Raw genomic sequence first — 14,286 nt, 5'->3', positions numbered from 1 at the left:
TTTAATGTAAACTATATCCCTATTGTGGACAATTTGGGGACTTAAAAAAATTGGTGAAGCCTTTGACACCAAAGGCCACGCCTGGCTTTATAGTAACTAGCAAGGTGTCCGCGTTTATTGCGAGTGATATTGTCAGGTTAATGAAAAGTGGGTCAATTAAAAAAAATAGTGTTTTTTTTTTAGGACATAGAATAGTTGTTAATTACGTTACTTTTCAAATTTACACTTTTGTCTATTTATATTTTATTGGATTAATTTGATAATTATGTTATGTAAGGATATTATGGGTACTATTTTAAATGTTACTAACTATAATTTTAATTCGCATCTTAAATGTTACTAACTATAATTTTAATAAAGTGTCACGGTGACAAGTCACCTATTTTTTATAATTTTTCTCCTCTTGTCACTCTTTTGACACAGGAATCTCCACTCTCAATCACACTACTGATGTCGGTCAATAATTACAAAACAAGAAGTATTAATATTATTTTTTTGAAACCCAATTTTTAACAATTTATAGAAAAATATCTAAGAAGATTGAGTCAGAGTGAAAGAAACTCAAAGGAATAAGATAATTATCTTTTTTGTGGTTTTGGCTTTTGCGAGGGAAGGGACAAAGGCAATATTGGGACCCGGACAATCGGAGATCTACTATCGGGGATTGCACTCTCCACGTGGCATCACCATCCTTGTAATAAAGGGACCTCACCTCACTTCCACTGCCACTTCCTCCCCCAATTCTTCATGGACTGATCTCCGCGCTTCCAACCCCAAACCAGAGAGAGAAATGGATTGCGTGCCTTCGCTGCACACCTCCGCTTCTTCTTCTTCTTCACAGTTCCTCCGTCACAAGCAATTCAGATTCCTCCACAATCACCTTCAATGCCGTCGAAGCGTTGCGCCACTCGGCCGTACAACAAGCTTCCGTCCTCTCCATCACAAATCAAACAATCTTCGGATTCTCTGCGGCGTCGGTGTTTCTCCTCCTCAATCCACGTAACTCTCCTTCTCGTTTTTCCTCAATTTCTTTGTTTTTTTTTGCTCGCTTAAGCTTTCATTTCCTTTCGCTTTCTCAGTATATACGGCAAATTGTGTATCCGACGAGTTGTGGAAGTAGATTATATGCTTCTTTTCCTGCTTTGGTATTGATCACAGTAATTTCTTCGTCTTTTTGGATCTAAGTAGCTGTTCAGTTCACTCTAGCATCTTTTGGAAAAAAAGATTGGTTTGCTGTTGCCTTTGATGTAATTTAACTATTTAGTGGCCTTAGCTGACTTTAATGCAAGAAAATCAAGCTGTCACTTGATTTGGTCATGAAAAATTCGATTTTAATGAGACGGTAACAATGTGATTCCGAAGGAACGACCAAAGGAGCATTTAATTAATGTCATTTTGAGATTGGAGGGTTGAATTTGGATAGGTGATGATAAAGTAGCTTGTTTTTTTTTGGTTGGTTGGCAGAGAGGAGCAGAAGGAGACCAAGATGAAGTCCAAGTCAAAGTCTGGGCGCGACAAGGTTTGGCTTAATATTAGGTTGGATCACCAAGTTGCGTTTGGAGAGAGTGTTGCGGTTTTGGGATCATCAAAGGAGTTAGGGTCGTGGAAGAAGAAGGTGCCTCTGAATTGGACAGAGAGTGGATGGGTATGCAAATTGGAGTTCAAGGGGGGTGAGTCCGTTGAGTATAAGTTTGTAACTGTCAGGGCTGACAAGAGTATGCTTTGGGAAGGTGGTGATGACCGGGTTTTGAAACTTCCCAACGGAGGAAGCTTTGGGATGGTTTGCCACTGGAATGCAACTGGGGAGAATGTAGATCTATTCCCATTGGACAAGGAGGATGGTGTTGAATATAAGGGGTCTTCTGCTGCCCAAACTGCTAATACAACTGCTAGTTCTCCAGATGTGGAGACCAGTCCTTTTGTTGGTCAATGGAAAGGGAATGCCATCTCATTTATGCGGTCAAATGAGCATCGGGATCGTGAATCAGGAAGAAATTGGGACACTTCAGGTCTTGAAGGGTTGTCTCTGAAGTTGGTTGAAGGTGATCGAAATGCCAGGAATTGGTGGCAAAAGGTACCTCTACTAATTATCATGTATTTATTTTGTCTACTAAAATATTTTCCAGTAATTATGGAATTGAATGTTGTTGTCCAAGCTGTTCTAAGATGTAGTTTACATTAATAGTCTCTTTATTGTTATTTATTTGTCTTCTGTTGTGTGATTTAGAATTTTACCTATTTTTTAAGATAATATCTTTCGTATCGTTTTTTTTTTCTTTCTATCTCCGAATACTGATGGGCTCTTGCTGAAACTTTTCTCTTCTTATAGATTCAAACATAGTGAATGTTCATATGGTGTTCATGAGAAACCTTTGCCATTTTGTTTATTTGTCTATCTTTTATGTTGCTCTAATAGTGTACCTGTTGATGTTGAAGCTTGAAGTTGTACGTGATATACTACTTGAAAGTTCGCAAAGTGAGGAGCGGTTGGATGCTCTCATAAATTCTTCCATTTATTTGAAGGTCTACTTCGCTATTCTTTTCCATTTTTTTTCTATATTGGTTTCTTGCTTGCATTGCTTATATCTCCTTCTTAATGCAGTGGATAAACACAGGCCAGATTCCTTGCTTTGAAGGTGGAGGTCATCATCGACCAAACCGGCATGCTGAGATTTCCAGGGTTATATTTCGAGAACTGGAAAGAATTTCCTGTAGGAAAGATACTTCACTCCAGGTCGGCTTTTACTTTTGTTTTTTGTTTTTCTGTTTTGTTTTGTTTGACATGAGTTTGGAACAATCAATGGTTTTTGTGGTTTTCTCTTCAATGACAATTATCAATTATATATAATTCTGTTCACTTAGTCTTTTGTGTAACATCATTGTATCATATAGGATAAGATTAGTTGTTACATAAGATGCTAAGGACCTTCCTTTCTAAAGTTTTAATTTACTGTATTCGTAGTGTATTTTAGTAGTTCCTTTGGTAGCATAGAGAATCCTGCTTTCATAGTTTTGATCACTAAAATCTGTCTCTTTTCAAAAAGCAAAATATTAATAAGATGTAGTACCCCAAATGATTTAAAACACAGCTGCCCCCCAAATATATGTCCAACTAAAGTGAAAATAATGCAGTATTTCTATATTTAAAGCCCTCACCAATGCCAAAAACTCCCACACTATCCCACTTGAATTCACTTCCTCCCCCTTTGCCCTGAAAATCCTACTATTACTTTCCAACTAAAATTTCCTAGATATGTCAGCACACTACAAAACTTGGTTCGTAAATCTTTGTTCATGAATGTTGATTTCAAACTGTGTGCGCTTTTCCGTTTTTTATTCTACTTTTATAAGTTCTTGATTTGTCTTTTTCTTTGGTTTTCTTTTCTCAGTCAAAAATATGTTTGTTATTCAGGAAGTACTTGTTATCCGCAAAATTCATCCGTGTCTGCCATCGTTCAAAGCAGAATTTACTGCATCTGTCCCCCTAACACGAATCAGAGACATTGCTCATCGGAATGATATCCCTCATGACCTCAAGGTATACTTTGCAGGGCATTTAGTGCATGTATTTTAATGCAATAACATAGTATGATGAATCCCACACGAAGTATCATTTTTGGCCATGTAATTTAAAATAAAAAAGAAAAAAAGGGTTGGAATAGTATTATTTTTCTTATTTCTAATTAATTAATGTTGTTTTAACTATTGAACAATGTATAAATTCCAGCAAGAAATTAAGCACACAATACAAAACAAACTTCACCGCAATGCTGGTCCTGAAGATCTAGTTGCTACAGAAGCCATGCTAGCAAGAATAACCAAGAACCCTGGACAATATAGTGAAGCATTTGTGGAGCAGTTCAAGATATTCCATCATGAACTCAAAGACTTTTTCAATGCTGGAAGGTTTGGACAACAAAGACTTTTTAAGTTATACTTGCTAAGTTTCTTTTCCTTGTACAAGTTAAGTTTTAAATGACATCTTAGTGTGTTACATTGACATAGATTTTTCTACAAGATGATAAGAAAATGATATTTCACTGCTGTTTATATTTAGTGTTCTTGCCTTTTTCTTTTGGGTAAACTCGTTGTTAGTTCTTTCTAAACTGACATCAAATATATGATATTCTGGACTTGGAATTCCTACTTGGTTAATTGAAAAGTTAATGTATAGGAAAGTTGTTTAGAGCCTTACCCTGAGTTTACAGGAAATGACCCTCGGTCATGGTCTTAATGGTCTTAACAGATCAGTTTTATCCAATTGGATAAACGGTAGAATCAGTGAAAGAAAGCGTAACAATGTCAGGCACTTAAATATGCTGTCCCCAAAACTTTAGACTAGATCATCTTGAAGATGTTGGATATAAGACTAGGGTGTCCTGCCAAGGTGTGAGTTCCCTACCTTCTTCTTCTTCTTGTTTTGTTTTATTTTGTTTTTAAAGACTACTGCTACAGAAAACATAAATAACTTGTAGGCTTCTCCACGCTGTCTAGAATTCAGACTAGGGTGGTTTTGTTTTTTTTACAAATCATAATCTTTTTGGAGTTTGGGGCAGTGGGTTAGGACTACGATAGGTAAGAGGGTTTGATTATCTCGAGTGTTTTCTCTCTCTCTCTGTTTTTTTTTTTTTGAAATAAAAGAGTTTATTCAAATTAAAATGCAACCATCATTAGTATTTTCTTCTGCATTAATCAAAATATTTTCCTGTAGTTTATGATAAACTTCATCCACTTGTGTATGAGCACTGCAGTTAATCTTTTACCAAATACGCTTTGATCATAAATGGAATTTAAGTGTGGTTGATGTGACCTTTGTATTTGATTAACCCTTATTGCAGCCTTGCTGAACAACTTGAATCCATCAAAGATTCCATCGATGATAAAGGCCGTTCAGCTCTTACATTGTTTTTGGAGTGCAAAAAGGTGAACCTTCACTGTTTCATTTTCTTGAATTCATGTTGCATATGAAGACCCTTCGGATCTGAATATGTGAAGTTCATTTGGGGCCAATGTTCTAGTGCTTATATGTTATTAATATCTATGTGATACAAAATTTAATGCTTGCAGTTATTAGGCATGAACTTGCATCCTCATATTTGCTTATTGTTGTATTGTGAGGTTCATGATCAAATTGGATGATGATTCAATTTTCATTACATCTGCAACATCCTTTGAGTCTAAGCAGGGTGTGATTCAAGAAATGAAATTAACGTTTAACACTACTATTAAAAGAGAACTCTCAGTCAATGGGAGATGTGTTTTATTTTTGTTGGTCATAATGTCAAGAGAAGTTAACTGTACCTCAGTATTGGCCCTTGAATTAATAATAATACGCAGCCTACCCACTTCCCCCTCACATAACAATTCTGTTGATATTGCCACTTTGAGCCTTTTTTTCTTTTTTCTTTTTTGTGTGTTTTTCAGTTTTGATGCAGTTAAGAGGAATTTTCTTTTTAATTTAATTTTTTCTTACAGGGTTTGGATGCTTCAGCAGAATCAAGTAAAGTTTTGGGATCTGATTTGTTGTTCAAGACCATGCAATCCTTGAGTGCTCTGAGAGATATAATTGCAAAGGGTCTTGAAAGTGGCCTTAGAAATGATGCTTCTGATGCTGCTATAGCTATGCGTCAAAAGGTGAGAAAAAAATGTTTTGTAATTATTTTGTTAAAGTTTAAAGTGAAACAATTCATATTGAATTGATTCAGAATTTGAGAATGTTTCTTTTAATCGTTGATATTCTTTCTTCATCTCTCTGTGAACAATACAGTGGCGTCTTTGCGAGATTGGACTTGAGGACTATTCATTCATCCTTCTAAGCAGGTAGGAATATAATCATTGGATTTTAAAGCAGATTCAGAATGTCTGGATTGCAACAATTATTTATTTTTCGCTGTAGTTTTATTTGGTATTCCTTCCTCCTCCCTTTTGGTTGTAGAAGGTTTCTGTAGAAAGTTGCTGAAAATCAAAGTTTTTATCGGTCATACAGTTTATTGTTATTGTTGTTGTTGTTGTCTTATTATTAAAATAATGGTTGTTTTTATATATCTGATGCTTTTTCTGTCCAGTCTTCATGCATAAAATACAATAAATGACGTTGACGCTGCAAACTGAACATTCTATATTAAATGTACTAGGGATGGTTTATGATATAAGAACAGTTGATTATGGCATTGAACAATAACCTGGTTCTATGATTTGTGCATGACATTAGGCAACTAGAGTAATTCTTGTGAATGACATTGTATACTGCAACCTGTTCAGGTTACCATATAGCAGTCATGACCCCACTGTTAAACTTTTTAACTTCCATTATTTAGAGATATAATCCTACCATTGGTAGTAATATTTTGGCTGTCCGTTGTTGACAATCATTGACTTGGTTAGATTCGCTAATGAGCTTGAAGCTATGGGAGGGGCTCATTGGCTGGCACAAGATGTGAAATCAAAGGATGTAAGCTCTTGGAATGATCCACTTGGTGCTCTTGTAGTTGGTGTTCATCAGCTAAGGTTATCTGGTTGGAAGCCTGAAGAATGTGCTGCTATTCAAAACGAGCTCCTTGCCTGGAAAGCAAGAGGTCTTTCTCAAACAGAAGGTAATTCATCCTTTTGTCTTTGCAACAGTTTTGCATCATTTAGCTAGCAAATACTTGATAGATTGCTTCCACGGCCCAATCATCTTACAACCTTCCTCCTGTTTTATTCATGAAGCGAGTGAAGATGGCAAAACAATCTGGGGACTACGGCATAAAGCTACTCTCGATAGAGCCAGGAGGTTAACTGAAGAATATTCTGAAGCACTTCTTCAAATATTTCCCCAAAATGTCCAGGTATCTTTTGTTCCTTATTCTTTTCGAAAAAGAAACACTTGTTGATGAGGATGAGGATGTAGTATACAAATACTGGTAGATTTCTATGGGATTTCACATTTCACTGGGTAATGATTATGTGTGGACACTTCAATTTCCTTTTTGGTTATCAGTTGTTAGTTTTCTCTAAAACTGCGCCTCACATGTGGGTCTCTTTCATCGTTAGAATCCAACATGGGGAGTTATACTATATTTCTTTCATGGTCATCGTGGTATTATAGGATACATTCCTCTCTGAATCTTATCTACTTGTGTTAGTTAATTCATAAGCACAATTGCTAAAAGTTTGGAACACATGTAAACTGGAACTTGAACAACTCTTGCAGGTATTAGGAAAAGCTTTTGGAATACCTGAGAACAGTGTAAGGACATATGCTGAAGCTGAAATTCGCGCTGGGTATGTCTTAAAAATTTTAAACATGCATTTGACAATGATTTTTGAGACTAATAATGTTTATAGTTATATAAATTATTCAATTGCAGTGTTGATGATATAGAGACATTGTTGTCTTACTTTCGACCTACAAATGCTATGCAGTGTAATATTTCAGGTTTCAAAACTCTGTTCCCTACTTTTGAAAGCAGTTAGAACTACCATTGGTTCTCAGGGTTGGGATGTCATTGTGCCGGGAGCTGCTATGGGAACATTGGTTCAGGTACCTTTATAATCCTTCTGGTTACATGTTTTCTTTGGAAGTTCAAAGTTATGTGTAAGGTGAGTACAGTTTAGAGAGAGCAATGTTTAATTGAACTCCATGTGAAGTTCAAAACATTCAAGAACATTGAAGAAAAAAAAGAAAGAAAGAAATAGAAGTAGAATGCTTTATTTTGAAAACATTAAGAAAGTTGGTAGATATACATTAGGTCAAATAGATACTTCTAAATTTATGTTGTATTGAAGATATTGTCTATGTTTATGTGTACAAAAAATAAAATAAGTACCTAGCATAATGTTTTTATGTATACATTAGGGCAAATAGATACTTCTGAAGTTATAGGTTTATGTGTACAGACAAACCGCGGGTGTTGGGGGGGGAGGTACTGCAGGTGTAGTGTAGCATTTTCTGAGGAGGTTAAGGATAGTTTCTTATGGTCATTATGTTTCGTGATTTGGTTTTTCTTTTTCTGTTATTTTTTTTATATGTATACTTTTTTTTCATAGATTAATCAACATTTCTTATTTCTGTTCTTTGAAATATATATAATCTCTACTTTGTACATCCCTCATAGGATTTCATGGGCTAGTAGTCTAGTACTGTTTGGCTTGTTGCAATGTTTAGTTCACAGTTTCCCATAACAGTATAAACCTATAACTTCAGGTTGAAAGGATTGTCCCCGGTTCAATACCATCAACTGTTGAGGGACCTGTTGTTCTCGTTGTCAACAAAGCAGATGGAGATGAAGAGGTTTGTGATCAATTATTTCTTTTACTCAGGCCATATTAATGGTATAAACAATCCAGTTACAATAGTTCTCTTATATTACTTCTATCTGGCAGGTAACAGCGGCTGGGAGTAACATTGTGGGAGTTGTTCTTCTGCAAGAGCTTCCTCACTTGTCTCATCTTGGTGTCAGGGCTCGACAAGTATGTCTTGTCTACCCAAATGTGACGGTCATTGAAAGGTTTTGATATAACTGCATAAATCTAACCAATAAACTACGATGGTGATCTACAGGAGAAGGTTGTGTTTGTGACATGTGAAGATGATGACAAAGTTGCTGATATACAAAAACTCATGGGAAAATATGTGAGGTTAATTTTCTGGACATCTCTAAAGTTTCGAAATTCATCATGTACTGAAATTCTATCTCATCTTTATAAAAGCGCATCTTGCAATTGATGCCTAGTGGGCCTTATAGTTCTAATGGTATTACTTACGCCCCACATCCAAGGCTAGACTCACTCTTGCTTTCCTCCCTTTCTCAACCTTGGTCCAATTTTGAAAACAAAAAGAAAATTGAAGAAAAAGGCGAGTGAGAAGAGCCAAAGGAACAGTAGCAATGAAAAAGATAAAATGGTGCTAGAACATTATTTGTAAATTTGATATAATATTCCTTTTGCATCCATGAATTTTGCAGGTTAGAAGCATCCTCGTCCAGTGTTGATATATATCCTTCATCAGAAAACAGCAATGGCACTTTTGCAGTGAAAAATGTTTCAAGTGATGTTGCACCAAAAGTTGAATCCCGTGGAACTCCTGACCCTTCCTGGTCTGCTGCTAAAACCCCAGAATCCAATCAGGTACAATTTTGATCCAGAACAAATGAAGTAAAATAGAGGGATAGAAAGTACCAGCATCGTACCAGTAGGGTTCTAGTCATCACTCCTAGAGCGAACATAAAATATTCTGTGATCACACTGGCCTTTTTCATCACATGAAAGGCACTTGGAATTGCTCCAAGTCAACCCATGCTTCACACATGAGCAAAATCTCAAGATATTTTTGTTCGCTGATGTTGGTTTTCATCATCACAAAAATTGTATTTTCATCTAGGGGGTATCTGCTGGTGGAGTTTTACTACTTGCTGATGCAGAAGCACGGAATTCGGGTGCAAAAGCTGCTGCTTGTGGTCGTTTAGATTCTTTGGCAGCAGCATCTGATAAAGGTAATATTAAAATTTGGTTGGGACTGCAACTTTTCTTTCCAAGCATTAACTCACTAATCCCTGTTACTCTTATTTTCTTAAACAACTGTATTTCCTAAACTATCTTTAAATATCCTCTTTTGTCTCTAATGGACGTATCAACATTATTGTCATTGGGGTGCACTAGAAGGATTAGTTTGTCATTGGAGTGCATTAGTTTACTGTAGAAAATTGGTGCATATAATGCGCTTATATCTAATGACCAAGGGTGATGTGGATTCCCTAAAAGAACTATTAGTTAGTTTCCTGCATATTTTGTGTTTCTGTACATTTACTAGACTCTCTGGTTTTTCCGTTTGCAGTTTTTAGTGACCAAGGGGTACCAGCTTCCTTTAATGTCCCTGCTGGAGCAGTGATACCATTTGGCTCTATGGAACTGGCATTAGAGCAAAGCAAATCCATGGAATCATTCAGGTCCTTTCTAAATAAGATAGAAACATTGAAGCCAGAAAGTGGAGAACTTGACCAAGTATGTGGTCAGCTCCAGGAACTGATCTCTTCTCTACAGCCCTCCAAAGATATCATTGATAGAATAGCCAAAATATTTCCAGGCAATGCGCGGCTAATTGTTCGTTCAAGTGCTAATGTTGAGGACTTAGCTGGAATGTCGGCTGCTGGACTATATGATTCAATTCCCAATGTTAGTGTTTCAAATCCGACAGTATTTGCAAATTCTATAAGCAAAGTGTGGGCATCACTTTATACTAGGAGGGCAGTTTTGAGCCGTCGAGTTGCCGGTGTACCCCAGAAGGATGCTACAATGGCAATTCTGGTGCAAGAAATGCTTTCACCAGACTTATCGTTTGTGCTTCATACAGTCAGCCCAACAGACCAAGACCATAATTTGGTTGAGGCTGAAATTGCTTCTGGCCTCGGTGAAACTTTGGCTTCAGGCACCAGGGGCACACCCTGGCGTATATCGTCTGGAAAATTTGATGGGAATGTGCGCACGTTGGCATTTGCTAATTTCAGTGAGGAACTACTTGGTGCAGGCCCTGCAGACGGGGAGGTTATCCATTTGACTGTAGACTACAGCAAGAAACCATTAACTGTTGATCCAGTTTTCCGTCGGCAGCTTGGTCAGCGCCTCGGTGCAGTGGGATTTTTCCTTGAGCAGAAGTTCGGCTGCCCACAGGATGTGGAAGGATGTGTTGTTGGCAAAGACATCTTTATAGTCCAGACACGTCCACAGCCCCTATAAATATCTCTGTAACTTTGTTGAAGTTTATACCTTCAAGATGGGTTGGTAGAAAGAAACCTAATAGCATTTATCTGCGAGAAGGTAAGTGTCAACTGTGGTTTCAAAACTTATGCCACATTTGTGTACTAATGGTAGACAAGTGCTGAGTAGAAAGGATTTTCCACACGTCTTGCTGAAAGTTCTGGTATATAAGAAATAAGTCGCCGATTAGTATGTTACTGTATGGCTTCTGTAAACTTGATAGCCACGGTTCGAGAAAGTTTAATGGATATGATCAATAAAACTTGTACTTGCAATGTATTACTGTATGTTCCATCCCTTATAGCAGGGCTCTGTTATCGGATAATACAATCATTTCAAAGGCAAACTAACTAATTGTTCGTGCTCTATATATATATATATATATATATATATATAGAGGCCGGATCGAGAGCGGACGTCCGCAACCCAGAAAAAGTGCGGACGTCGCTCCTCCGGCGTTGGGAAGGCGGCGATCGTTGCGCTGCAGGTGCCGGACGCACCCTCTAGACATCCCGGACGACCTCGAGCAAGCGGCGAAGGTGATCGGAAACTCAGCGGTGTGCTGCAAGCTCGCCGGAAACCATGGAAGCCCATCGAGCTCGACGTCGATCCCTTCGTCGACGACTCCAGCCGCTTCTGAACTGCTCCACGTCGTGGCCTGGTTCCGTCCGGCAGCAGAAACGCCGCCGTCGCTGCTTGATCGAGGCCGGAGGAGCGACGTCCGCACTTTTTCTGGGTTGCGGACGTCCGCTCTCGAACGGTTTTGTATATATATATATATATATATATATATATATATATATATATATAGCCGGACTGTATAGCCGGACGTCCTTAGTGTAGCCGGACTGTATATATATATATATATATATATATATATATATATATATATATCATGTTGTAGAAAAATAGAATTGTGTGTATTTTATTGATAATAGGAGCCCTTTAAATAGGGAGTTACAAGGTACTCAAAAAGGTAATAGAATCCGATTACAATTGAATACCTAGAACACATTCCTATTACAATTGAATACCTAGAACACATTCCTATTACAACTCTAAACCCTAGTTTGTAGAGGCACACATTATGTCGATATCCTTCAACACTCCCCCTTGTGCCGCTCAAACTTGGTGATGACGCTTTGATTGTTGCCTCGTTAAAAACCTTGCCAGGTAACAAAAACCCTGTGGGACAAAAATAACCCTGGTCGAAGGACAAAAAGAGCACAACACGTCCTTCACTCTTCGAGATTGAACATGTAGACATCATGCCTCCCCCTGATGTCAATATCTCCCCCTGATTGCTACAATCATGGGAGTTCGGATAACTTTCTCAATCCGATGCTCTTCACATGTTTCTCGAAGGTGGATTTTAGTAACGACTTAGTAAATAAGTCCGTTACATTATCCTCTTATCGGATTTGGTTCACTTCAGTATTTAGAAGTGCTTGTTGTCATTTTGATGGAGGGGAGGAGGAGCACGGAAGGTCGCATTTTGCCTTGTGGGGTCCGATCCCACACTTCTGTCTCTTTGTAGGGATAGAACAAGTCCATATCAATCGTACCTCTCAAGTATCGAAGGATTGTCTTTATGCCAATCCAATGACGTTGCGTTGGCGCGGGGCTATATCTAGCCAACAAGTTCATAATAATTGAGGTGTCCGGTCTTGTATTGTGCTAAGTACAATAATGCGCCTATTGTACATAAGTAAGCACTTCTGCTATTAACACGTCTTCGTCATCATCCCTGGGACGAAACGGATCCCTTTTAGGGCCAAGACTACGGACGACCATGGGAGTGCATCTTTGACTTTATCAAAATGCCTAAGCATCTATTGACACGGTATACAAAACCGTGTTCTCCCAAGGTCCTTCCTCTCACACTCGGATTTCAGGTGTTCAGTGGTTTTCCTTAACTCACAAGGGTTCCAATTATGTTTATCAACATAAACCGCGACAATTGCAAATCCGGAACTTGTCATGGAAACGCGTGGGCATAGTTCATCATATCCCTTCCCAATCAAGTAGTCACTTTAGTGAGCATTTCAACCTCGTTGCAAATACGCTCCGTGGTCTAGAGCCACTTGACTTGGGTAAATGAAGTTCACAAGAACCTTCATTATATTCCGTATCTAGATCCCCATAAAGATACGTAGTGACCACATTTGTAAGCTGCATGTTCAGTTATTTGGAAACTACCAAACTGACAAGGTAGTGGAGTGCAATGACATCCATTACGAGAGAATATGTCTTCTCGTAGTCGATTCCAGGGCGTTGTGAGAAACCTTGCGCCATAAGGCGAGATTACCATCTATTTTTCTCAGCACGCTATCTAACGAAGACCTATTAATGTCAATAGGTTTTATGTTAGGAGGTGTTGGCATCTCAGGCCCGAAATCATTCCTCTTCGTTAGTGAATCCAATTCAACCTGGATCGCATCTTTCCATTTAGGCCAAGTTTCTCTACGTTGGCATTCTTCAACGGAGTAAGGTTCGATGTCATTGGTCTCAATAATTCCACGTCCTCATGTACACTAGTGTAGTTTGTAGAGATTTCTATATTCTCAGGAATTGGTTCTAACATTGAGGCATCCCCCAACGATGTCTCTTAGACATAACCACAATCCAAAATATTCTCATGAGACGGATTTTGAGTATCAATGATCAATGGATCAAGTTGTGCCAAACTCGCTCTCTTTCTAGGGCGAGAATACATCGAACCTATGGGTCTCCTACTTTCTCTAGCGGAACCCATGGCCTATGACGCCATTATGCCACCTTTGTGGCGTCACCATCCCACCATCCATGGTGGTGTTGCCGTACCATGTCCTCTTGTGGGGACATCAATCCTTGCAGGCATGTTTGCAGCAGGTATGATACTTGGGTGTGTACCATCTTCTGGGTGGCACCATTAAACGGCAACACCACCACCGGGCTACCATCGTAGTCGTTTAATGGTGGCTTTTCCGCGAGACCAATTGGGTGTGTACATGGGAATATGATACTTGATATCAATATCCAATGATATGCAATAGTCATCGAAAATTGTCGATGTAAACTCTCTAGCATTATCAAGTCAAATTGACTGAGTGGGATGATCTGGGTAGTGAGCCCGTAGCCATATATTATGTGCTAGGAGTGTAGTATAAGCAGCATTACGAGTGGATAATGGCACAACACGTGACCAGCGTGTTTGCGTATCAACCAACACCATAAAACATCTATACGGTACGCAAGTTGGTTGATCAAATCCATAGAATTCCCTTAGATTCTTTGTAAGAATGGAATTATTTCCTCAATCTCCTTTGCATAGGATGGTCTCAATCCTAAATAACAGGCTTTACAGAACGAAACATGGGCTTTATAATCAACCAATGAAGGTTTTGGTTAAGCCATAATGTCACAATAGACTTGAGAAGTAGAGAGAGGAGTTTATGGCGTCAATGCCATGTATTTGCCGCAGGGGGTAGGCGGCGCCGGCCATGTATGGCTGGTCTTTGCACAATCATGGCGCCATGAGGCGCATGTGCAGCTCCTCGAACCAATTCTTGG

General features: G+C 38.5%; 1 protein-coding gene across 1 annotated transcript; it reads left to right on the top strand.

Annotated features, from left to right (window-relative positions):
* Positions 1-566: 566 nt before the first annotated feature.
* Positions 567-11,013, top strand: LOC133707861 (phosphoglucan, water dikinase, chloroplastic). The gene is made up of 19 exons (XM_062133330.1): positions 567-999; positions 1,465-2,074; positions 2,437-2,523; positions 2,603-2,734; positions 3,413-3,538; positions 3,728-3,906; positions 4,839-4,923; positions 5,476-5,634; positions 5,768-5,820; positions 6,385-6,593; positions 6,709-6,827; positions 7,193-7,263; positions 7,405-7,522; positions 8,186-8,272; positions 8,365-8,451; positions 8,543-8,619; positions 8,946-9,108; positions 9,362-9,473; positions 9,815-11,013. The coding sequence occupies exons 1-19, from the start codon at positions 791-793 to the stop codon at positions 10,711-10,713; spliced, it is 3,582 nt and encodes a 1,193-aa protein (XP_061989314.1). The 5' UTR covers positions 567-790; the 3' UTR covers positions 10,714-11,013.
* Positions 11,014-14,286: the final 3,273 nt, after the last annotated feature.

The sequence above is a fragment of the Rosa rugosa genome, chromosome 5, assembly GCF_958449725.1.
Source record: "Rosa rugosa chromosome 5, drRosRugo1.1, whole genome shotgun sequence".
Lineage (NCBI taxonomy): Eukaryota > Viridiplantae > Streptophyta > Magnoliopsida > Rosales > Rosaceae > Rosa > Rosa rugosa.
This window is presented reverse-complemented; position numbering and strand designations above follow the sequence as displayed.

What these genes read in the sequence shown, in the direction of transcription:
- LOC133707861 (XM_062133330.1), top strand. Translation starts at nt 791, where the DNA reads ATGGATTGCGTGCCTTCGCTGCACACCTCCGCTTCTTCTTCTTCTTCA. An exon ending in CCAGGAATTGGTGGCAAAAG is followed by an intron (nt 2,075 to 2,436) that starts GTACCTCTACTA and finishes TTGATGTTGAAG; the next exon opens with CTTGAAGTTGTACGTGATAT. An exon ending in GGCAGCAGCATCTGATAAAG is followed by an intron (nt 9,474 to 9,814) that starts GTAATATTAAAA and finishes TTCCGTTTGCAG; the next exon opens with TTTTTAGTGACCAAGGGGTA.